This window comes from Phyllopteryx taeniolatus, chromosome 4 (assembly GCF_024500385.1).
Source record: "Phyllopteryx taeniolatus isolate TA_2022b chromosome 4, UOR_Ptae_1.2, whole genome shotgun sequence".
NCBI classification, from domain to species: Eukaryota; Metazoa; Chordata; class Actinopteri; order Syngnathiformes; family Syngnathidae; genus Phyllopteryx; species Phyllopteryx taeniolatus.
The window spans coordinates 31061668-31088879 of NC_084505.1; the positions used below are offsets into that span (position 1 = coordinate 31061668).

Sequence of the window (27212 nt, forward strand, 5' to 3'; positions counted from 1 at the left end):
ATCTGTGGAGAAGCAACAGGTGGCGAGGTGCCACGTCTTCTGTTACGGCTCTGATGCAGCAATTTTGTAGGATCCCTGCGAAAGAGAGACTTTTGACTCTGCTGCAGGGGAATTACAGTACGTCTACAGTGTGGATTCTAAAAGTGTAGTTTCCTTTCTGGCCTTTACTTTGTGCAGTGGGAAGAGAAAAGGGTCTTCCCCAAACTGTTTCCGCAAAGTTGGGAAATGTCTTGGTAAGATCAAAGATTGGCTGCTCAGGGGAAGCTAAGGATGCAAGCCAAACCCCAGATTGAACTAATCTTGTGGTTTACAGTCATGTGGTATAGTTTGGTATGAATGTTGGGGGGAAAAAGCTGGTTAAAGATGCAAATTCATCTAATTCTCTGTGACAGTAGTATAAAGTGAGTTGTAATATGATTGGGAGGCAGGATGGAGCAATCGGGTAGCGAGACTCTGTGATATCTTGTCACAATGGCACTCTACAACACTATTTTATAAAAACATTGAGAAACAGCAAAATTAGATACATGTCAAGAATTAAATAGTTTGTGGATCATGATTTAATGCTGCAATCCAATTTATTGTGCTGCGCCTTGTCCACTGGGAGGCAGTATAGTCATGCAGACATAAATGAAGAATTGTACTTCTACTAATCATTTTTTGTAGAGGATAAAGAATATATGCCTATTATATTTTCTGTCAACAGGTGTTTCTCCATCATTTGTGTCGCTTCAAAAACCGCGACTTTTGACGCTAATTGTTAGCATGTTAAGGCTGTTTTGCATCGTTTGTTAGCATTAAACTAAGACAGAGTTATATAGTTGTTTTAAATGCATAAGGTATAATTCTCTTGTTTCATTTTTAGTTTGAAACTAAACTTCAACAGCACACTGGGGTGTAGTCGAGTAGACTATTACCATACTTGTGTTGACCATACTTCTTCAAGGCCTTTCTGTTGACAGATAGCCGGTGCTCTATGACCTCTGCACCACTTTGCGCCGACCTGCTGGCGCACAGCAGGTTATCCCGTACAATCATCGTTACAATCCCGCTGACCATCTTCACCCGCTGTACTCCCGCCTCCCATTTCGGACCCCCCCTCGTGATTCTTTCGACGCGTCGCCCCAAGAGGCTTGTAGCATCATTTTGCGACGCAGCATGCCGCCCGGCTCTCCTGCTGATCCTTTCAAAACAAAGCCCAGACTCGCTTTCTATCCTGTGGTGTGCTTGAATAGTGAGCCGAGATCTTGTCCCTGGTCTGTTGCGGATTTGTTTAAAGCCGATGGCTTTGACCAGAGCCTTTTTTGTGCACAAGGCTAACAGGTCTGCCCCCCATGGTGGTAGATGTGCAAGACAAAGAGCCTGTGTCATATGTCATATTTTTACTATTAAATCCCATTTGGATTCCTTTATCCTTAGTTGAAGTTCACTGTCAAAATCAACAACAATGAACACACCTTTAGTCTCCTAGCTTATTGCTAATGCTAACACATAATGGGAAACTCATATGTAACCTTTTAAACAGCTGATATCTGAAAACACTGCAGCAACACATTTAGGCATTCAACATAACAGGACTCACCATCATATATTCTTTATCCTCTGCAAGGAGCTGAGACATCTATTAGGTACAGTATATCCATCTGTCTGCATTATATTGCCCCCAGGTTTACATATTTTGATGAAACAAAGATAATCAGTCTGCTTTATTAATATAACGCTGCTGTCATTCTAAAAAATATTGGCACACCCGGGGTGCCAACGTTTTTAGCCATGACTGTACAAAAAGAAACATCACACTTTTTCTTCCTGACTGTCTGATATAAAATGAGGCTAAAATTGTCCTGTTTTAGGTCAATTAGGATTACTTAAGTTATTTCTATATTTTAAATGCCAGAATAACAAATGAAGGATTTTTTCGGGGGGGACAAATAAATAAATAAATATATATATATATATATATATATATATATATATATATATAATAGACAATACAGCCATGGCTAAAAAAAATTTGAGCATGACTGTATATTTAATATTTACTGCTTTATTATTGTAAAAAAAAATAATTATCAATATTTTCCGTTGAGAAGCTGAAATTCTGAGGATTTGGACAATTTTAAGTTAAACAAAGTCTGTAAACATTTATCAAAAATCGCTCTCGATTAATTTGCTAATCGATTAGTTGTCGATTAATCGTTGCGCCTCTACTACTAAACTATAACTTGCCAGACAAGAAAACACCAGTTTTTTTCTTCCCTTTTCCCCCTGCCCCACCTCTAAATTGTGTGTACACACATTCTCCCCAGTCCAAAGGTGGAGCTTGCATTTGCTCGGATGCCACTTGAGTCATCCCTCGCTACCAGCAGATCTCCGCCGTTTCGTGCGCCACGCCACATGCGGGCGCTTCGTGCTGTGACGACTGACGGCTTCTGCAGGGAATCGTGCACTTATCCGCTGACAATGATGAAATTCATCAACGTCGTCGCTGATGAACGCTGATCCGAGCGATAGGGCTACTCTCACGACACAGTGGGCTGTCGCCGGGGGGGAGGGCCCATCTTTAAGATGACCCCTTAACACCCGCAAATCCCCGCGGAACAAACCTTCGGTCGGTCGGCCTGCCCGTCAAGATGCAGAGATATGCCGCGGGATGCTGGGCTGAGCACTTCAGTCGGCGAGGAGAGCAAAAGGGGGAGAGGTCAAACGTCTTACGGCACACCTTGAATGGCGTGGCGGGCGGACGCTCGCAGGAATGCGGCGGAAAGCACAACAGCATTTGGGAGGGGGGGGAAGTGCACAGCTGCCTTAATGAGCATCTCTCGTGGAGCAAACCCCAGCGTCTCGGCTCAGCTTTTGACTTATTATCCTTTCTCCCTGAAACTTCCTTCTGTTTTTCCGCTGCCGTCTTCGTCCAGGCAGATGTAAAATGTTTAATTTTTACATGCTATGGTAAGCCATCAGTGAAATGTCTCCCCTGTAAAGTGCAACATGTGGATCTGGGATGGAAAATGTCTCGGGTCGATAGGATTTACTGCAGACAGGGATTCAAGCATTCGGACAGGAAATGGTGTGGAAGGGAGCTGCATTTTAATTGTTTGTAGTTTGTATTTAAAACTGACAGAGTTTGTACAAATTTGTACTGTTAACCATAAAATACAGTGATGTTTAACCATTTCTACCATGTTGGATTTTTTTTTCTTCTATTTTTCCACCCTTTAAATGAATGTTGATATACGCCATTGCCTCACCGTAATCCTTCTTGCAATACTTCTTGATGTTGATTTTCAGTTTGCCTTTTGACGCTTTGCAGTAAGAGTCACAGTCTGCAAGAAAACGAAAATGGTGATTAATTATTTCCACAAACAGGTTCAGGAGTCACAAGGAATAACCATGTAATTTTTACTCGATAATTCTTGAAATCATTTTTTGAGGTGCAAAGATTAATCGACAACTAATCGATTATCAAATTAATCGACAACTATTTTGATAATCGAGTAACTTTTATTTTGGAAAACAGTGATCAACGTTTCCCCCTATTTTCTTACATGTTACAGAACAAACTAGTAACTGATTTATAATCAATTCATGTTTGTGCATTTTCTACACTGTCAATTTGAAATAATAACCTATTTTTTGAATAAAGGGGTGGAAATTACACAATGTTCTTTTCCATCCAATAATATGAAAACTCCACACAAGCAAAGTCGGGTTTGAACCCCGGTCCTCAGAACTGTGAGGCGGATCTGCTAACCAGTCGGTCAACCGTACCGCGCTAGAAAAATATGTAAAGTAAAAATGAAAAGAACTGCTATTTAAAAAGTTTTTAAAATGATTATCAGATACGAGCATCTGAATTTAATTTGTATTTTGGATACACATTTTTGTATTCAAATGTACTGACAGTGTAAAAAGTTGACTATAGGCCTTGAATTTGAATATTTAGAAAATAAACGACATTCATGGCCTCTTGAACACATTTGTTTTGTAAATGATTAACATCCACAATGCCCATGCTTAAATACTTCAACATTATCAAAGTATTTAGAATAATACTAGACTATATAGTACCAAACACTTTATTTGGGTAAATACATTAAAGACATGAACTAATTAACAAATCAATGAACTTCTTCATATATCAGTTGTTTTGTACTAAATGCAATTCCATTTTTGTGTGTGATCTATCCCCTTTTTGTAATCTCCTTATCATTGATACGATGAAAAAGGTCATTGAGCAAGTGTTGATTTTACAACAAAACGCTTGCGGACAGGACAATATTTCAACCACACATCCATGATGATGTGCAAGTGTTTTGGTTGCGTGGAAAGAATTTTCCGGGCACCCCAACCTCCCAAGCTCTCCTGTGTGGGCCGCTGTATAGGCCCGATGGTAGCATCAGCAGGTTTGCAGCGTTACAAATTACCGACCTATAGCCACTTATTCTATGTCAAAGCCTGGGAATCATTCAGCCCAATGCGGACCACCCTCCTACCACCCACTTCAGCGCCACCCCACCTCCCTCCAAATCTCAGCTCGCTTGTCACCTCGACCCCCTGAAAAACATCGCCCTGGGATCAAGGCCCCACCCAAGGGCCGTGTCAAACGTTTGCATTCATTGCAGCGTGGACATTGGGAGAAAGACCATTTGGGGGGGCAGGGGGCGGGGCTAGCTATTCCAGGGAGTGGAGGCTGGGGGTGCTATGAAAGGGGTCATTGCCACACAAAGGGAGGTCAGGAAGGGAAAATTAGCCATCCATGAAGAAGAGTTCGAAGCAGAAAACACTTTTTTTTTTGGAGGGGGAGTGTGTCCACTCTGAACAAATAAATACCTCACGCAGATACAGCCATCACACAAACCACTCTAAAACTATTTGATTTACAAAGATCAAAGTCATCAAAACACAGATGAAGAAGTCCAGTATGCAGGACACGGATCCATAATCACACAGTAGAGAGCAAATCTCCACCAATGTGGAAAGATCATGACTTGCATATCAACACAAAGGTAAAGAACAATTTAAAATGATTTTATTCACATTGTAGACAAGCTAAACTGAAGGCCATCTGCCAAGTCTCAAGAGGGGCAAAGACAAAACACCCGGAAGTTGATTTGGAGTTGATACAAGACAAACGACCATATACTGTATGACATATTTCCACCGCTGGAACTTCACCCAAAAAACTACGAACATTTCAATTTTCAGTTCAAGTGTACTCATGAATGATGCCATAGATGGGCTAACGGATAGCACCTATGTGACAGCGTTAGAACTCTTTCAGAAACTGATATTTGCACAGAAAGGGTGGCGCAGCACAGGTAGACTGACGAAATAATATTTGTCAGGTTGCCAGGTGGGAATGGCAATAAAAATCTGTTCTCAATTTTCTTACCTGGAAAAAAAAGAAGAAATCAATTATAAATAAATAAAACAATACTTACAGCCATATATTCGTTATCCATTGTGAAAAATGGATAATGTTACCAAAGCTTACTGAGTCAGTTGTGACACTCTTCTTAGTGTTCTTTACAATTCTTTACATTTTTTAAAAATCATGTCATTACTGTATGTCTTTATAAATTATAATACCAAAGAGTGTCATTTTTGTTATTAGTTGCAAAAAAATGTGGGGGAAAGAATATGTTGTATATACACCCGCTAGTAAACATGGTGTTGTGATTAATATTTTGTTCGTGGAATAAGAATTAAACCGATAAAGTCATCAATTTTCAACGATTCCATAGGGCAGCCATGCTGGGCAATATCGCCCTCTGCTGTCGACTAAAATTAGTGAAGTGTCCTCACGCTTGTATCGCGAAAGTCATGTGACCAAACCCGGAAATCAGGATAGCGAGCTGTTCGCTGCGATAACTAGCAGAACTACAGGTTGATGATTACATGATGGTTTTAACAATATTCTCGCAACTTTGGGTCCAATGTGAACCAGAATGTACACGTGTGTACATGTTCCACCTATCCACAAAGTTTTAGATGCTTTATAAGCCTAATAAAAAACACCACCTCACCCCTACATGCTGTTGTTCGCTGGTTTCAGCAACACAAAGTGCACCGCCATTGCCCCATGCCAGCTTTCTAATCTGTCATCCACTTAACAGTCGGCTCCAAGGATAACACCGCCCGAAAGCAAATCATCAGATTTATTTTTCTCCGCTCCTGCGAATTGGATCCAGAGTGCCGACTCGGTTTGCGGCGAGCGCGGCGCGAGAAACATGGGACAGCCTCTTCGGCGGAGGCGAGCGCCGCTAGTGCTGGATGTAGCGCCCGCCGACGCTTGAATATGAACAAACTTCATTGTTGGGGGAAGCAGATCTTTGCTCTGAGCCTTCATCCCCCCTTTTATGCTCTTTTTCATTGAGGTTGCCAAGGGAACGCCAAAAGGAGAAAAAAATGCACTCGCCCCTCACCTCCACAAAAAGGGAGGAATAAGGCAGGCTGACAAAGAAGAAGATAGAGCAAAGAGTAAAGTTTGTCACAAGACCGGTACCCTCACTTGTGATGATGGTGTAAATTGAATACCCACAAATTAAATGGAGTCCATATGAGGTGGTCCTGATTACCATTTAAATGATTAGAATCTGGCGCTTTGGCAAGGAAGCTTTGTTTTCTCATAACCCCCCCCTTTGAAAAGCATCATGATACTTCCCTTTGATAGCCTTTCCTACCCTATTAGTGTACCCTTGCAACATTGCAACTGGCTGTGAGGAGTACCAAGCCCCCCGTTTAGGACAAGGCAGTCCCCTACCGGGAGGACAAATGTTGCCTTTGTGTGCACGTTACAGACAAGGGGAAGTGGGAGCAGTCCTGAACCAAAATGTGGTGATGTAGTAACTACACGGCTTTGTTCGCGCCTGGCATGTAGCTAGTAACTCAGATCCGGACCTCTGCCCCTGACCACAACACGGCTGTGAAAGACTTTCAACCGAATGCTTGTCATTGCTAAAGCTGCAACAGCGCAGCAAACACTATTGCGCACTTTACAGATGATAATAGCGAATGGTTGTTTGTTGCTATCTGCCCTGCGATTGGCTGGCGACCAGTTCAGGGTGTACCCCGCCTCTCGCCCGAAGATTGCTGGGATAGGCTCCAGCACGCCCGCAACCCTAGTGAGGATAAGCGGTTAGGGAAATGAATGAGTGAATGAGTGAATAGCAGAGCAATATAGGTTAAGAAATATTTTTCAGTGTCTTTGATCTGATTTGTGAATTCACTTTCAGCAAACACTACAGTATTGTGCACTATACATAGGTATATATGATAATAGGATAGCAGTATAGGTTGGGTGGCGGGGGGGGGGAAGCGCCCGGATCCATTGGCCAATGTCCCTGTTTCTCGCACGGACATTTGTTGCAGACGGACGTAATGTGAAGCCAGTGAAAAAGCATTGCCAAAAACAACAGAGGAGCATCTGTAAGTGTTTTTTTTAGACACCATTAGAGGTGTAATGTATATATAACAATGTATAAGAGAGATGAATGGTAGTTAGCGGTTTTTGACCTAAAATGGTAATCGCTAGCGCGCTAATGCTAATCGCGATTGCTCACCGGTTAGCATCGGCTAATTTGTTGTCTCCAGTACACGGAAGTTATACCACAAACTCAGTACCAACATATATTCAGTTCAAGGATAGAAGTACAGCCCTCACTTATGAGAATAAAATGCATGTTAGTGGTATAATATATATATATATATATATATATATATATATATATATATATATATTTGAGCCCACCCACCGTTTTCTAGAACTTAAAATGATCCCTCGCATTATATTTACAAATTTTTCTGGTCCTTGAAGTGCTCCATTTTTTTCTGTCCGTTCAGTTTCCCGCTGTTGTGAATTTATGAAATTTTGCTGATCACTGGCAAGATCTGACGTCGGTCACAGACTTGGCCTACATTGTGTATTGTAGTTAAAAGTGACACCCAACTAGTGCAACGCTGTTCAGATTATAATAGTTGTCATGACGTCAGAGGTGTTAGCGCCGAGGCGGCGCGAAATTAGGCGGGGGTGGCCGCCTCCAAATTTTAAATGTAGAAAATCCTTACAATATCAACTGCCAGTTAACGAATCCAAATGCACTAAATGTGCCTTAAGACAACAACAACAGCTTCATTGTCATTAGGATGGCACACTGGGTTGTAATGAGAACAGCATCTCTGTTGTTGCTATGACAATGCCTGGATCACCTACTTTAGTAATATTGGTGGACCAGCCAGGAAACCTTTCATGCTACGCTGCAGTTGATGGAACACAGTTGTGTTCGTGTTTTGCGTTAGCTTCACTTAACAAAGAATTTTCTGCATTGTTTATAAATATAGTTCACACCTTTAGGGGGAGCCGCACAGGCTTCAGGCGTTCCTTTTCCGCTGCGTTGGCAAACAGCAGGAGAGTACACAAGTGTATCTATCTCATGTGCATATTGAGCAGGGAGATGCATATTAAGTTGACTCGGCAGTGTGAATGGCGGAGGCGTGACCGAGAGCTCAGGAGGAGGCCTTTCTCCCCGGACGGGGAAAACAAAGTGTGGCAACTAAAGCGTGTCATTAGATTAGGGAGCCCAGTGTGCTGCCCTGCTCCGAGCTCCTCTGCTTTGCGCTGTTTACACCGCACTGGGATCGCATCCAGATAACCCGGGAGGGAGCGAAGCGAGAGGGAAAGAAAGCGTCCCCAAGTGGATTTGACCACCTATTTTTCATTCACTTTAAGAACAATAATTACATTTAAAGAGACTGTAGATTAGAATTTAGTATGATTTCATACTGTATGTTTGAACTGATGTGATCTTAGTGTATAATATATAGTATTGAGTATTTGGAAGTAAAATATTAAATTGAATTTAATCTATTTCTAATGATTTGGATACTAATAAAATGTAACAGCAATTTGGCTTGACATAGTAATGCTGATTCTGTGCTTATAAGAATTAATCCAAATGCTATGTGAAAAGGAATGCACTATGAATGAATGAATCATTTTTTTTTTTTTTTTTAATATATGGATTAAAAAAAAAAAGACTGTGTTATGTTTATAATACTATATTATGCGCCCAACCACTTTGACATTATTGCCATACAGTGGACTTCTGCTCTTCGCAGGGCGTTAGGGCCTGACCGCAAATAGCCGAAATCTATGAATAATTGATTCTCATAATTGGCATGAAAAAGAAAACATGAATAAGCAGGGGGTTTTGCGAATAGCGGGTACAGGTTCCCCCCAAAATTCCCCAAATAGGTGAAAGTTAGATTTTTCGAAATATTCATATAAACCATTCTTATGCATCATTTTTATTGGAACATAATTGTAATGTATATTTTTGATTTAATAATGTGGTAGCAAGTCATAAGTAGGTTACTATACTTAAATGCAGTGGAAAATTCAAATTTGCAGATTATTTTTTTTTAACCTATCCCCCGTTATCTGCGGAAAAACGCCTATTCACCCAATTGATTTATTTATTTTTTACGGTGAAATACTGTCTACAGTACGTTTGTAAGCATTTTGAAATACTCTGAGCCTCTTCCCAAGTATTTTGTGATCATATTTTGTCGTATATTTATGGTTTAAATACATAGGCCTATTAATATAGGCAATTATAACCATTTGTAAGGAAGCTTCAACTATTCACAGATTTGCACTATTTGCCATCTGCCTCTGTTTCTGTCACGCTAATTTGCGGCATGCGAATGAGATGCTCAAACATTTAGCCTCTGTCCGATCACCGCTCTCCTCCTCTTCCTCCTCCTCCTCCTTCTCCCTCCTCTTCCTCATCATTTGCTCTCACATTGTGTGCAAGGCGGTCTCTGTCGCGACACGTGGGAGTGGCGACCTGAGCCAGTAGTGGCTTTTGTCTGGGCCGCAAAGTCCGAGTTTATGCGCCGTGCGTTCCAGTCCTCCCTAAATATGCCCCCTAGCTTCTCGCCGTCCAGATGAGGCGCAGGGAGGCACCTACCAAACAGCTGTCACGCCAAACCTCGCTTGGCTCAAAATCCTTTGACATTCCGCCAACGATTTCGCCATCAGCACCAACACTTGGGAGGCTTCTCTCTGTATTTTGCTTGGAATTATCGCCCTTAACCAGAAGTTTACCGTTTTTAAGAGTAAATGTTTGTTTTTATCCATTTATTGCTCGTGAAAAGATAGATGAAGAAGATATCTGCTGGTCTACGATCATGCAATATTATTGTCTGTGTATTTTTTTTAATTTCAATTTGTTTCCCCTTCTCAAAGGGCCAAAGTATGCCAGCACAAGTCAAGATCCACATTGGCAAATTTTCAAAGGAGGCCACACTGAAAAGAGTTTCCCTCCCAAAATAATATTTTTTCTGAAATATTACTTTAAAAAAAATAAAATTAAGTCTTGATTCTCATAAGATTACAACTTAAAAGTCATAAAAATATCTATATTTTTCTCAATGTCACACCTTTTTGTTGTTAAATTACATTTTTCCACTCATAACGTTGTGAATTTTTTGAAATTTGTTTTTTTATTTATTCTTCTCAGATTATGATTTGTTACTTGAAAAAAAAAAGACTTTTTTCCTCACATTATGATTTTATTCATGTAAAATTACTAATGTAAGATTACATTGATGACATTTTTTCCTTGAAAAAGGACAGCTTTTTCATACCCAAAAAGATGACTTTTTTTTCCAATTACATTTTATTCCTGTGAGATTATGACCTTTTTACTTGGGGAATCTTTTTTTCTCATAATATTACAAATTTGTTTTAAATTACAAAAATGTTCTCACTGGATTATGACTTTTTCACCGAAAAATATGTTCTTTTCATTTTTTAAGTATGACTCTATTCCCCCTAAAATGATTACCTTTTCTTTCAGTTGGTTTCTTTTCCACTTTGTTGTTTTCTGGTGAAATAAAACTATTTTCATTGAAGTAAATTATCTAAAAGTGTACTTATTTTTATGTAATTAACAAATGTAGCAAAATTTAATATTCCAACTTTAGTATATATTTGGAATTTTCAGTGTGGTGTCATTCATAGCAGTATGAGCAGTGTTTACTTGTATAATGAAGTTTAACGCAACAAGTTATAATCCCGGACTTCGATAAAGTAACCACACCTGTTTATGATCAGGCAGTTTATGATGTCAGAGCTGAAAAAAAAAAAAAAAACTAGCACGAATACAGTCAACTTTTTCAACCCTTTTGGGGGGCTCAAAGTGTAAATACATAAGTTGGACCCCCAGCGCTGGAATGTTTTGACACGTCAGCTTTGCCATCTGCTCAAACTCAAACAGAAACATTGAGGAGGGAAGGCCCACCATTCCCCGGCATCATTACATGATCTCTAACGACGTGCGCCAACGTCATTAAAAAGTCTTCTGCAGGCGATTCGTTTACATGATGCGCACACTTCTCATCGACAGATCCAGAGAAAGGGAATCTACTACAAACAACATACAATGGATATACAAAGTCTACGCACCGCTATTCAAATGCCAGGTTTTTGTGACATTAAAAAAAAAAAAATGAGACTAAGATAAATTATTTTGTAACTTTTTCCACCTTTAAAGGAGGTGTGGGGTCTTAATGGTCCATATTTCACTAACAAGTTGATTTTATGTATTTTTGGCTGACGAAAATGAAACTGGTCATTTTGAAGAATATCAATACATTTTGTAGCAATTGGTATATAACTTCTGAACGCCCCATATTCCATTGGCAAAATTGACGCCCCAAAGTCTTGTGTGACATCATAGACAGAAGTGGAGCCCAAATTCACTGCTTAGCTGCTGTGGGAAAAAGGAATACACTATACTATAAAGTGGCAATATTTAGTCATATTTTAAATATTGTAGCTGTCAGGTCAAATTCCTTCACCTCTAAAATGACAACTTTTCAGACAATATTCCAAACAGTGCTTTGTTCAAGTCACTATTATACCTTATATTGCTGTCATATATCGTTGCACTCCCACATGAACAACAGCTAGCACCCCAAAATTATGTTCAATCTCTAATTTAATGTGCTGAAAAATTGCTAATTTATCAGGGTGTCATCGATTAAAATGACGCAAACACGATGGACGAGTGCTGCATCCTTGCAAGTCTCATGAACCTTTAAGCAACCATATATGTGGCTTAATGTCCCAAAACGGTCACCAATCATCAATAAAATTTACATGGCAGCGTCAAACTCTGAAAATATTACAACAATTGGTCCAATATTTTGGATTTTGTGGACATCACACGTGTATACACTCACTATATAGAAAGTGCTCAATGTCGCTTAATGTCAGAAAACTAACATCAATCATCACTCACAATTTCTGTGGACATCTCGAATTCTGAAAATATCAACGATAGCCCAATTTTATGGATTTTATGGATGTAAAGTGTGCTCCCTAATATATATATATATGTATAAAACATTAACATTTCAGACAAAGTAACTGCACTCATTGGCTTTCACACCTCATCGCCCGGAGAATTCTTTCCAACAATTCCCAAGGTGCATGGTGTCGTGACAAAGGGGGCCCCGGAGAAACTCCAGATATGTTCCCGCTCGGCACAACACACACACGCACGCACGCACACACACGCACACACACACACTTTGCCACGTCAAAGACAAAGCGTGAAACAGACGGAGATGGAAGATGGAAAAAAAGAAAGCAGGGGCAAAAAAAAGAAGTGGAAGAAGGTGGAAGGGAGGTGTGGGAGGTGTGTGACTGTGCAGTCAATCAAAGCTGTCCCAGAGAACGTTTCGGGACCAACAACACACTTCGGGCCTGCTGCAACTGCGCGCGTGCCGCGGGAATTTTCTCCAATCAACATTCTTTCTAGTATTTTTCCACCTTTTTGGTTGTGCATTGCATTACTCATTTTCACAAAACTGCACTAAAGCAAGGAGCCATTACATTTTGAACGTTTCTTTAGTATTCCTCCTCAATTTCTCCTCGTGGATCTTAATAACAAAATTTGGATAACTATGATTGATCGAGTTGTTTAAAGTTGGCTTATGCTAATACATTTTGCTACAATTTTCATCTAAAAATTATTTTGAAATGTTGTCCAAAATCTTTTAAAACATACAGGGCATTAAATACATTTAATTTTAAAAATGAGATTTAAAAAAATTAAAGATAACAACCCAATGTATAATGCAGAAGTAAAAAAAAAAAAAGTCCAAAATAGAGTTATGTTCCAAGTAGTACGTAGTTTCCCTTGTATCAGGAACCATTCGGACTTTAGACTCATACTGATACTGACAAAAATAATAAAGCACAATAGAAATTGTACTAATAATCCACAGAACAATGGAACTATTGCATAAGAAAACATATCCATATTTTCTGGCTGCGGGGTGTGTTCCCGTCAATGTGTGGCGTGTAAATAGTTTACAGTAGAAGTTTGCTCACCTGAGGGCTCTTCTGTACTACTGGCTGGCGTCGTAGGCGGTGTAACTGGAATCTCTGCACCCCAGGAACACACACAAAGATCAGTACCGATGTACAAAACATACTGCAATAGTTCTCATCATTGTACTTGGATTAAGTGTTTGACGATCATCTTTCTTTTCATATACAGTGGACCCTCGTCATTGATTTGTCTTTTTTTCTTTTTGTGTTTTCTTGTTTTTTTGGGGGGGTTTAACATATTTTTTCTTCAATGGAATTATAATGGTCGTCATTTATCCACGGATTATCCCTACTCGCGGTCCGGCTCGGTCCTCTATCCCCCCTCGAATAGCGGTGGTCCACTGTACTGTATATATGATCAACTCAACTCAAAAAGTTGCATAGCGATAAGAATAAGATAATTAAATAGTAATTTCTTGATAGCCTTACGCTAATTTAGTACATGTAACCAATCACAGCAAAGCGAGCAAGTGAATGAGGAATCGCTGTCATGTGGAGATGTTAGCGGCAACCGAAATGTTTTGTATTGAATTTACAGCTTTTTTGATTTCATAGGTATAGAGTTAAATACTATGTATATGATGCTGTAGAATGTATAATTAACAGTATATTGTAAATAGTTGTTAATTGTCTTTTTTGTTTTGTTTTGTTTTTGTTCCGGGCTCACTGGCAACTGTATTCGTCATCTTTCTTCCCTGCTGCTTCCTGTGCTGATTTTCCATGAAATTCCTTCCGCTGGCCTTTGCATTTACATGTTGACAGTGAGGGGAAGCGTGCGTGAAACACGGCCGTCTTATCTGAAAAGGTGCACGATGCTGCAGAAGATAGGCAAAGGAATAAAAGGACCAAGCTGTGAAACCATCAAAGTGCGTAAGAAGAGAAAGAGTAGCAAAGCAGCTGTGCACAGGTGCACACATCAGCAGTAAGAACTTATCAGATGTGGATTTTTGTTTTGTTTTTTCAAGAAAAGTTTGATTTGTTTTTGTTAAAATCATAATTTTACCAAAAATAATGTTAGTTTTTTTTTTTGTCAAGGAAAAAAGTTGCTAATTTAGAAAACACACGGGTTTATTTTACAGGAATTCACTCTTTTTTTTCTTTTTCTTTTTATTAAAACAAAAGTCATAATGTTGGAAGGGATGAGTTAAAAAAATAAAGATTAAAACTGGAGTCATTGTAGTATAATGGAAAAGTCTTAATTTGACCAACACAATGGTTTTTTTAAGTCTATAATTCTGTATCTTTCTGGGGAAAGCATAAATATTTGTTTCTTTTCTTTTTGTTTTTTATTAAAAAAGTCAATGTATTGAGGAGGAAAAATTATTATTTTATTTTTGTCTTAAAATAATTTCTAAAAGTTCAAAAATGACAATAATAAAAGTGTAGTCATCGAGAGACAATAACTAAAACGAACAAAAGTTTTTTTCCGTTGAAGTCGTATTTTTTCAAATGAACAGTAATTTTACAACAATAACGTTGAATTTTTTGATCGAGAAAAAAGATTTCTGAGGAAACAATAAAAAGTTTTTTGTAAAATTTTACAGGATAAAGGATTTGTAAACAAATATTATCCCAAAAAATGTTACACGAATAAAGTCATCTTTGTCTTAAAATATTTTGTATTAAGAAAACTGTCATCATTTTGTGAGAATAAAAAAAAAAAAAAAATCATCAGTAAAGTTACTTTTAAATGTATTTTTGTTCGAGACAAAAGTTACAGTGTAACAAAATGCATCCTCTCTTTGATATCAGTGGGATTATCGACTGCCTTTTAAAAATACATATATTTTTTATAGATTATTTTTCCTAATATTATGACTTTATTCCCGTAACTGTCCGACTTTTTTCTCATCGTTTTCTCGTGGCACTAAGACTCCTTGTAAGATTTACAACATCTAAATGTGATAGAAAGGTTATTATGGTGTCCGTCGAGGTGTGTATCCGATTTTCCTGACCTCGCATTCTAATCTTCCTTTTTCTGCTGTGCTGCTCCATCCCTTCAAAGGGAGGCCACACGTTGAACAAAAACAAATGCGGCGGTTGCACGTACTTATGCAGGGGGCAATGGGCGAGCGGCTCTGCTGGTAGCCTTTAGCGCAGCGGTTGCATGTGATACCGGTCACGCCGTCTTTACAGGGACATTGTCCTGTGGTTTGGTTACAGGTTTTGCCGGCGGCACCCACGGGATGGCAATCGCATGCTGTGAGGGACACAGGAAGAAAAGGAGAGGCACAGTGAGTAGTTGCACACGCGTGACAGATCACATACTGTAATAAGCAAGCGGACTTGGGCCGTGAGTGTGGCGGGAGAGGGCGACAGGTGGAGGTGTGCACGCAGCAGAAAAGTGCACTCGATTAGCAGAGAGCAAAACCGCAGCCATTTTGTCCAACAAATGAGGTGACTGCTGTGACAAATACTAGTAATTAGGGATTGACCGATTATCGGCTGGGCCGATTATGGGCGCCGATATTCGCCATTTTCATGTATATTGGCATCAACCTTTGCTCCCCCCCCACCCCCAAGTTCGACGGCCGGGTAAACTGGGTAAACTTCAGAGATTCAAAAATTCATAAATGAACAAAATAATGAATGAATAAAGTAATAAATAAACGGAATGGAAGATCCCAGCACTTTTTTATTTTTTTTTGGTCCAAACTTAAAGGTAAATGAAAGATTACCATGACAGTTGTATTGATATTTTGGTAAACTTTATGTAATGTAGAAAATGTGAGTTAGCTATTTATTTGTTTAAGGTTTCATTTCATTTTATAACACATGCTGCTGGGAGTCCCTGTACTTTTTGTTTGAATTTTAAAACAAAGATCTCTTGTCCTAGATTTAAAATAATAATAATGTGTAATAAAAATTATCCAAAACTTTATCAATGTAAAGAACTTTTTTTTTCTAACCAAAAAAAAAATCAAACAACAACACTGAGTACAAAAACTACAAATTTTAAGGGGAATAAATCAAATAAATCTAAGGAATAACTAATAACATGGACAAAAATTGTTGTAATTTAGTGTATAAAAATGTATTTTGTTTTCTTTGAAAAAAGTCCTAATTGTACATGGATAAAGTCAAATTTCACTACGAAAACAAGTTGTAGTACAAGTATTAAGAAAAGAGTTCAAAGTGTTCTAATCTAGCTGCCAGGATATGAATTGAATTTCCCTCAATGGTGAGAAAGTGTGTTTGAATGCGTGCGGCCTTCTTCCCAAAGGCTCCACTAACCAAGGTCGAACCTAATTGCCTGTTGTTGATTAAGGCGGGCCTTTGAACGTCACTCATTCGTCCTTGCTGACTGGCGGCCTGACACACTCGGGGGGGGGGATCTTGGGAAGCACATGTGTTTGGGGAATGTAATCATTTTCCAAATGTTGTGCATCAAGTCCAACACTTTGATTTGTGCAAGCAAGTGTTGAGTCATGGTTGTGTGCGATTTGTTGACGCGGTTGGAAGTGTAATCCGCAAAAGAGCCTCTTATCCGTCAACTATCACTTAGTCGATCAATTGAGGCTTTTACTTGTAAAATCCACGCCAACACTGAACGTCATCAAAGCCCCACTGGCACATCCATCAACCTGTAATTTTTAGATTTACACTTACGGGGAATTGATGCCCGCTTTAAACGTGTTTCACGTGTGTCACAAGGAAAAGCTTAATGATAAAAATATATTTCATTTGTATTTGTTCTTTTCCAAACACTTTCTCACAGTTCTTTTCAAGATGGATTTGTGAGGCGTCTCCGATTATTTACCTTGGCGCACTGACTGCTATTAAACAAAGTAAGTTACTGAACCAAGTTCTGACATTAACAAACAAGAGCTTTTCCGTTTTTAAAGATTGTTTGACAAGTGAAGCAAAGAAGATGTATTGGAAAGACAGCTCTTCATTTTGCGGGACGCTTAACAACAACACCACGGTCCCTCACCTTTATCTCTCGTGTCTGTTTCCTGTGATTTAGCTCCTGTTACCGCTCTTATCTCAAGCCCCGTGTGGCTACTTGTGCTGTTCACACGTCTTATCCACTTAAGTCTGCTTTGAAGCTATTAGCGCTTTTATCAGGCCAATCCGTCACTGCTATCATTGCTGGGTTGTGTCTATCTGGGCGAGAAGATGTATAGCAGACGCACACGTGGTCTGGCAAGCAGCGTGGAGGCCCGTCCAGCACGTCTTCAGGCCCGTAAATTCAGACAAACGTCAGCCGAATACGAGGCACTGCAGGGCCAAGTGCATTCCTCTTTGGGGGTTTCCATCCATCCATCCATTTTCTGAAGCAAGGGTCGCGAGTGTGCTGGAGCCTATCCCATCTATCTTCGGGCAGGAGGCGGGGTACACCCTGAACTGGTTGCCAGCCAATCGCTGGGCACTCTTTGGGGGTTTATGTTTAGTTATGTTTCTCGCTTAAAGGACCTCGGCTCGGTTGAGGCTAACGTCCACTTCCCCTGATGGATGTGCTTGTGCGGTCGCATGTCAAATTGAAAGACTCTCTGGCGGGCACCTTTTGGACAAATGACCGACATGCTTCGGAGATGTTGAGCAAGCCTTTTTGCTTTAAGTGCGTGTCCACTTAGTGCTTAAGTGGCTGTGTGCTCTGCTTCATGGCCACTCCAGATGGATTAGGTCAACACGAGGCCAAGACGGTGGACTGTCTGACTCTCCTGCCAGGGCCAAAGCGATCAAACATGGAACGACAAGATGGCTTAAATGACAGACAGACAGACAGACAGACAGATAGACTGGTCTTGATCGTGAGAACCTTCCAAAAGGAACTCTAGAAATTACATCTAAAGACAAATTTAGGGGATTTTCACTCATTTTCACTAAAATGGGAGAGACAAGCAGTCTATAGGTTCTGCTTGTTTTATCTTTGCTGCATGTGATTTTTTTCCCCCCCAAGAACATTTTAATTATCTTCAAAATTATCCACATTATTCCTTTAGACTGCCATGTAATCCCATTGCAAGTTTTCAACATTGCTGTCCTGGAATAGACTGTGTTCGAAAAGGGAAAAGTGTAGATTTGTTCACACTCTTGGTCAGTGAATGTGAAGAAGTATACAGGTTGTCTCATGGTGACCTCCGATGGGAATGAGTGATCTCTCATTTGCTGTCACCGCCCGGGGGAGCGGACGCACATTACTTGCTGCTGTGTGAGCCACACTCAACTATGCTGACATAGAGACAACCCATAAAAGGTGTTGGACTGGTGTTAGCTCTGATATCAACTTTGTGTGTGTGCATGTGAGAGAGACACACACCACATCTGCGATTCAGTTGTTTGAGTTGGCCCCCAAATGGACAGTCCGTGCTTCCAATCAGTTTTCATCACAGGCTAATTACCACACATTAACCCATTTTAAGCCTGCGTTGAGGTAATCGAATATGTCAGTGTAACTTGGAAAATGTTAGTTTGTAATTCTGCTTGGCTGCACGGGTGGGAGGTCGGAACTCGTCTGGATCATTTCACACACTCGATGGACAAAATGAGCGGACTACTTTATCTTTGTCTGTAGAATATATAGTATAGTATCCAGCCGTCCATCCATCTACAGCTAGATATTGTATCTAATGTATACAGTATCTATAGCTAAACTCTCGTTAGATATCCACGAGTTTAAAATGGCTTACGTTAACCAAGATCCCTCGCTGTACATTTGCCACAAGTAGAGTCCCAGGTCTGTTTTGCACTCTTTTTTTATTTTTTAACAAACTTCATGGAGATCACGGCGAAGTTACAATGCATGCATGCGCAGAAGCGATGCGCACTAAGTCAAAATGGCGACGTAAGAAGTATTTTATTCCCTTGACTAATTTGGATTCGTATGCGAACGTTCTGATTCGGTATTTTTATTGAGATTTTAGAATGAATCTGAATCACCACTGATTCGTTCGTAGCACGACTATATAATATGGATAACTATCCATCCATCCATCCATAGCGAGATAGCGTGCAATTGATTTGTAATCGATCTGTCAGTTCGTCCGTCCGTCCCTCCGTGCATCTACTGTACCTACTTCCAGTATCGATCAATCGTTAGATAGCTAGTAATTTGACAGTTTTATTCAATTCCATTATTAAAAATTACATTTAAAGGGGTTAAATCATTTTATTTGTTCAGAGCCAAATAAAACAGAGGGGGAAAAAAATCATTGTATACTATTAAATTAGCAGTCGTAATAACATACTAGATCCATTATATTGAGCTTGTTTATAGTTATGTCTTCTAAAATAATTTTTCCTTTAAGAGAAAAAAACAAATGTATTATATTCTTTCAGACTATTTAAAGTGCATCACTCTCCGCGATCCGTTTAAACCACCCAGAGATGACATATGAAGAGATCCATACGCGCTGATCTATATGACCAGCTGCATTTTTAACAGCGTTTTGACACTCCCTCCGTGAGTCACTCGTGCAAAGTCGCATTAGTCATGTGTTCATATGCGAGCTCACGCGGCTCTGGACGTGGTTAAGATGCTTTATAGCAACGATAAAAAACTTTGCTTTCATTGTTGTTTATCGGCGTCTCTGATCCGGAACCACAACAAAGAATGTTTCTCCTTTGTTGGTGCAAATGTGGCATTGCCTGGCTTTCAAGCTCTTGAAACTTGGAGTGGTGCGCTCGCCGAGGAACCCGGGTTTTGAAAATGAGAATCCTCTGTCATTATAGGGATTGTGCTGGAAGGAATATTTGCTTTCTGCAAACAAACGTAAAGGTCTCCATCATCAAGACAGATGGATTTATGGTACGGTATATACTCAATGGCTAACAAATGTTAATTTGACTTTTTTTTTTTGTTCTTTATGAGCAGTAAACTCGTGATGTAAGATGTGGGCTCGTTAGAAGATTAAAAGCCTAACATTTCTTTTTAATGTCTTGCAATGAGGAGACTACCATCTCTGTCATTACCATGGCGACCCCTGATTTGATACCGATGGACCAGCCACGACATCGCTCATATTTTGTACTGCCGTTGGTACTGACGTTACCCTTCAATGTGGTGTGCAATGCTTTGCTGCACGGGGGTTAACGATCCGTGGCGTGACGAATGTCTGCATTCCCGGCTGCCATTAGAATGGAAGGTGTTCATCCTGATGAGTGCTTGCAGAAGGGCGAGGAATCAACTGGGAGATGTGACTGAAACCCATGTTTTTGAAGCGCCAGCTGTATTATTTTCCGGAACCACAAACAACATGGTGTGATTGTCAAGGAAAAAGCGGATTGCCTTGGCTGCGATAGCTATTTTTCTCCATCGGTGGAGAATACAAAGAGAAGAAAGGAGTCTGTGGATTAGCCATGGGCTGGTATCAGATTCTGACGATTCTGAGCAAAAATATCATGGTTTCATGGTATCACAGTATTGCAATCACAGCTCTTAAATGTATTATTTTGAAATGTGTGGGTAAATACCATATTTTTTTAATTGAACCCAATCTATTTTATTTTTAAACAACATAGAATATTTGGTAGACCTACATTATTCAAAATGAAAATAGAATTCATCCATTTTCTGATCCGCTTCTCCTCACAAGGTTCGCGGGCGTGCCGGAGCCTATCCCAGCTATCATCGGGCAGGAGGCGGGATACACCCTGAACTGGTTGCCAGCCAATCGCAGCGCAGATATAAACAAACAACCATTCGCAGTCACATTCACACCTACGGGCAACTTAGAGTCTTCAATTAACCTACCCTGCATGTTTTTGGGATGTGGGAGGAAACTGGAGTGCCCGGAGAAAACCCACGCAGGCACGGGGAGAACATGCAAACTCCACACAGCCGGGGGCCAGGGATTGAGCCCCGGTCCTCAGAACTGTGAGGCAGACGCTCTAACCAGTCGTCCACCGTGCCGCCTAAAAAGAAAATGAATAAAAAAAAATTCTAAATAAGATCAAAATGTAGTACAACAGTTAAAGTACTTATTTCTTGAGTGAAAATGAGTAGCTACTTCTGTGTTCTTTGCTCACTTTTTGAAGTAACATCAGAGCGGAAAGGAGCTGATGTTAGCCATGCTAGCCATGTTGTCTGCCTCGGTAACAAGTCTAGAGTATTTATTGCACTAATTTTAGACATTTACTCTCATAGCTGGTTGCAAACTGCAGACGGTCACCAACTGGTGAATATAGTTGAGTGGCGTTGACATTGAAGCACAAAAGAAGACAAAACATATCTCTTCTCCGAACATCCACGAGGTCTGTCACGGTCGACCTGTTTATTTACTCACTTCCTGTCGAGTGATATGGAAAAACGTGGGCTTAAGCTGTCGATGGGCGCCTGATATTTCCACAGGCCTTTGGATGCGTGAACATACATTATTATTTTTTTTAGCGCTAGGTTTATTTGCGCAGGGATTGTGCTGCTGTTATTTTCACCTGAAAGGTGAGAAAACACGGCCCTCGCTCACTTTGACCCCCTTATTAGCTCGGCTGAGGGTTGATGGCATTAGGGCGGCGAGCGCACCTGCGCGGGGGCGTGTTCACACCACCTCCACCGACCTCCATTCCTTCCCATCTTTCACCCTCGCGCCCATCATTTCACACCTCGCCTCTGTTTGCTTTGCTTGTCCTGTCATCCCCTCGCCTCCCCTCGAATTAAGCCAAATAACTCCGTGTCAAAAGAGGGAACACCCACTCCACCGCCCTCGCTCCGCCATCCCCGCAGACCTCCAACTCATCTTCGCTGACAGAGGAAGATGGGGGCGAGACGAAGCTCAGGAATGTTGAGACGCCGCGCTTCCTCCCCCATTTCCTGTCATTAATCTAAAACGCTAAAGCAGCAGTCCCCAAATGTCGGGCCGCGGACCGCTACTGGGAGACTGAACAAAAAATATTTTATTGATCATCATCAGAGTCTTTCATTTGGGCCATCGGCTACATCTGCAGCTGTACAAAACGTCACATGATAGGGTAGTAAACAAGCAAGCTAGCAAAAATGAATAAGAACTTTTAAAAAACAAGCGTTTTTGTAAATCTTTTTCAGATAGGGCAAAAGGCCAAATGATGAAGCACCGAATACCTTGCTTCCATTTCTAACATCCTATCTTAGTGAAGTGAGATTTTCTGCAATGAGGGCGACCAAAACTAAATGAACGATTACAGTGGAAATAAAAAAAAAACACTGTTAGTTTCACTGTCTCCAAACACACCAAGATGGGTCCGAATTGTTGAAGCGAAACAAATGCAAACAACTGCATACTGTACAGCGTAATGATGAGTTGTATCTTTTTTATTTGTTTCTGTGTTGCACCCTCAAAATATTGCTTTGCGTGAAACCGGTTCGTGGCTCAAGAATGGTTGGGAACTGTTATTCTATTTTTTTTTTACCATGGTGCCAAGGCACATTGTGCGTTGAGAGATCATCAGGTCTGCCGTGGGAAAATATCCAATTCTCTTACCCGATCTCAAATCATCTTTCCCCATTAAAATGAATGGAAACGCAATTAATCCATTCAAGCCTCCCCCAAAAACTTTTGTGATGATTGTTTTGTAAAATAGCACTCAATAATACTTGATAAAAACATACAGTAATGACATAATTAAATACTATTACAAATAATTAAATAGTTTGTGTCACACTTTCTTTTTCTGTTGTACTGCTTATTCTTGGCCACCTGGGGGCAGTATAAGACAGACATACGGCTATGCCGTACTGGAGGCTCAGCTTGTCTCGCGGCTTTTCAGTTTGGCAGTCATACTAGTCGTTCTTCGCAGAGGATAAAGAATATGGTGATATGATCTGTTGTGTACACATATAGACAGACGAGTTGCTGCACCGTTTGTGTTCAGATATCCATTGCTTAAATGCTAAAAACACTGCCACATACAGTAGATGATAACTGTTAGGCCGTGTGTGTACAGGTTAACATTTTATGTTAGCAATCAGGTAGCGGAGGCTATATGGTCATTTTAAATACACAATGTGTATTTCTCTTCATTTTATGTTCATGTTTTGACAGTAAACCTTCACCTGAGAGTGTCAATAAACAGCTTGAAGCCTCTTTTTCGGAGAATGTTTTCTCATTCTAATCTGCCAAAGTGCCGCTTGTCATGAAGTGAGTTGACCTGAGGTGGTGTGCCATAAAAAAAATGTCTGCCTTAGCTCAATAATGGTTGGGTATGACCGCTCTGGAGTGTGGAATGAATGTACACACCCTGTGAGAAATCAGGTCCACGCACACACAAAGCGCAGATGTGTTTTGCGATAAAGTGGAATGGCGGCGTACCCTTGCAGGCTTTCCTGTGCGAGATGGGTTTGGACAGGTCCCGATAGTAGCCCTCCTTGCAGTAGTGGCAATGGCGTCCGGCCGTGTTGTGGCGGCAGTTGAGGCACACTCCTCCGCTCTTCCTCCCCGACAGCTTGTACAGCTCCATGTTGAAGCGGCAGCGGCGGGCGTGCAGGTTGCAGTTACAGGCTGCGGAAAGCAAAAGGCAATTAGTGGCTGTCATTCATGAACATGACACAGACCCTGTTGTTTTATCTCTTTCAAAAATCAAACTCCAATCAAATAAGATAAAACACCACACTATACAAGACAGCACAGCACAAAATAAGCACGTTAAAATACATTTTATTTAGATTTTTTTACAATTTATTTTGCACCCATATAAATCAGAAAGAGGAAAAAGAGAGAAAATAAAATGCCACACAAGGTAAAACACTGAAATGTTTTTTTAATTAAATGAAGTCATAATTTTATTTTTTTCCCCCATTTATTTCAGACCCGTATAAATCAGAAAGAGGAGAAATGATAGTTAAATATATCATAATGCAACATAAAATATACAAATTAAAATAAATGTAATTTCACTTAATTTAACTAATAATTTTTTTTTTTCTCCACAGCTTATTTCGAACCTATATAAATCCGGAAGAGAAAGATAAAATAAAACAAAACACCAAAGACACATACAACACAACATAAAATGAACTAACTAAAATAAATTGAATGCAATTATTATATTTTTTCCGCAATTTATTCGTACTCATTAAGTCAGAGGAAGAAAAAAACAGAAAGGCAATTCTGTGTGTATTATATTACAATTCAAAGTCCTATAATCACATCATTTGTCCATTGGAGTTGTAGTGTTGGTGACCTGAGCACCAGAATTTCAGGACATTATGTATAATCTAATGAGGTGGTATCGACTATTTTGCTTTCCAAAGATAATAATTATCTCTTTTGTTTTAGGTATTCCTTTAACACTGTGTTTATTGTGGTTATGGTTTGGGACATGGTACAGAACAGCATACAGCCTCCGTTCACGGTACTTCTTAGCTCTTTGAATTCTAATAATGTATTGGTATTGCCATTGCATCAATCCATTTTCTATTGCGCTTGTCCTCATTATGTTTGCACATGAGCTGGAGTCTATCACAGCTGATTTGGGGGGCGAGAGGCGAAGTACAGCCTGGACTAGTTGCTAGCCAATCGCACGGCATGCAGCTTTACAGGAAATGTTTTTTTTATTTTTAAACATGAATTTCATTATGAGTAAGGCCTTCATCCCGCTATAATCCGAATGTTGATGCTGTTGCTTCAGTAGATGAACAAACTTGCATCACTTGATGAAGAAATCAAAGGTCCAACTTGGTCAAAACATCATCTAAAAAACATACCTTCTCAAATATTGAATGAATTTCTTATGTAACTGAGTGCTAGGCATCAAATTAGTCACAGTTTTTTTTGTTTTTTTTTGTTTTTACAGTGGTGCCTTGAGATACAAATGACCCAACATGAGTTTTTTGAGCTACTACCGATTTTTTGCTTTGACTTGTGAGCGCAAACTTAACATCTGAGCACTGTATGGTGGCAGTGAAATCAACTCAGATCACATCACAATAAGCAGCACTTTGGTAAATAGTGAACAATTATTCCAATAAAAGAGGCTTCAAGCTGTTCAATGCCATTCCAATGCCAAAATAAACATACAACAAAGACAATTACACATTGTGTATTTAAAACAACCGCCGAAACAAAAGGGAGCTTAATGCTAACCTACAATGGAAAACGCCATTCACATGCTAACAATTTGCGTCTATGTGGCGGTTTTAGAACGCTTGAAGCAAAAGATATTTAAACACAAAGGCTGCAGCAACACATGTAGACAGACACAATCACAGTTTTCACAGGCATATATTCTTTATCCTGTGTGGGGGCGGGGGGGGGAAAGCGGGTCTCCACACCTAAAATGTAGAACTGAAGAAGCCTTTTGGAATAAAGGTGAATCATCTTCAACAAACATGGACAGTCCAGTCGCCTTGATTCCACCAAGATCCTCGTTATGGCTAATTGCCCAACCTGACAGTAATTAAACCAAAAAGTCACATGGACGGACACTGTAGTAATTGTGTGTTGATGTGTGCCTTTAAGGGGCGTGACTTAGTGAGTGGTGTCAGGAGCTCTGACTCCAGCTCAGGTTGGTTTATTTACCATGCGGTAAGTTCAGTGTGAGCGTGTTGTCCATGCTCCTTGCGAGTGATTTCATTTTGTATTTGTCACGTTCAGTAAACGGCTGAAAGTGCAGTGGTGACTGTTGCACTCCTCCAACGCAAAGCACCAACAGTAAATTTTCCGTCCTCCTTTAAGACTAATGTTTCCATAAGCAGCATTTGCGCTAAAATAAACACAACACAATAGTTAGCACTGCAGCACGCAACCACAAAACCTTCATTCAGTTACTTTTTGGACTCGAACAAGACAGCCTTAATCTGCACAGGCCCTGAAACAACACAGTCTTCAATGTCATTTTTGAGATAATCTGTGACACGTTGTTGAAAAGAATCGAACATCCAAGACGTCGGTGTTCCCTCTGTAAATCGCAGCTGGCAAAAATCCCCTGTCTGCAGGTAATCCCTGCGCAGGGTTCAGACTCGTACCCGCAGACGTGTCTTTGTTGCAAGACTGTTTCACGCCAGCACATCCTCAGTGAGAACGACACGCTCGGCCTGGGAGACATGTTGGTTCTTGTAAAGAAGAACTACTGTATGTGCTGGAGGGCCACACTGCTGACTTTTGGGCTGTCAGTGTTTTCCATTGTAACACAAAAGTGACTATTCTCTGTCCACCAATCACAGGACTGCAGCGTATCTTGCTCCACCCATTGGGTACCCAATAACGGAACTCTGCTAATGAGTAAGTAAAAAAATATTGGAAAGTGGGTGGGTTCAAACAAGAGGTGCTCTGTCCTCAGTTGGTTAACACATCTAGATGTAAATACCATGAAATAAATGCTGGAATTTTGAACTTTTGTCTCATATTCATCTTTTGATCTGAAACCCAAATGTCTTCAGTATACAACAAAAACAAAGAAATTGACCTTGCCGTTCCGATACTTTTGGAGGGGACTGTATATTTTATTAATGTTATGCGATAGTGATCAACATTGAATTGGGTGGTTTGTATAAAGTACTGTTGGATACTGAATTGATTGCGTCATTACCCTGCAGGGGAGTGAATAAGCGGATCTCCAGCAGGCTTCTCAATGAAGACATAATTGGATGTATTTAATATGCTGTTTTGACGTGATGTCTCGTGCGGTTAGAACGCTTAACACACCTTCGTGCATGCTAAAAATAACAAAATCTCAGACAGTGAAGACAGCCTTTCTCACTTGTTTCCATGCATTTACAGTACACCTTATTTCCACCAAGCAGTAGTTGGGTTCAATTCTTGAGGCATTACTTGTCATTAAAAAATGTAGGGAAAAAAAATTAATATCAAAAGAACTTCTTGGTTTGCTTTGGTGAAGAATACCAAAGAAGAAGAATATCAAATATAACTACGTCAATTGGTGACTTTAA

General features: G+C 40.1%; 1 protein-coding gene across 2 annotated transcripts in view; it reads right to left on the reverse strand.

The window, feature by feature from the left end:
• The window catches only part of ntn1a (netrin 1a), a 53315-nt gene that overhangs the window by 1730 nt on the left and 24373 nt on the right, over positions 1–27212 (reverse strand). The window contains exons 2-5 of one of the 2 annotated variants that reach the window (XM_061771642.1): positions 23635–23823; positions 15459–15608; positions 13409–13462; positions 3252–3326 (exon numbers count right to left, since the gene is read on the reverse strand). In XM_061771642.1, coding sequence (XP_061627626.1) covers positions 3252–3326; positions 13409–13462; positions 15459–15608; positions 23635–23823 — 468 coding nt within the window. The remainder of the gene's footprint in view (positions 1–3251; positions 3327–13408; positions 13463–15458; positions 15609–23634; positions 23824–27212) is intronic. The other variant, XM_061771643.1, reaches the window with a different exon arrangement.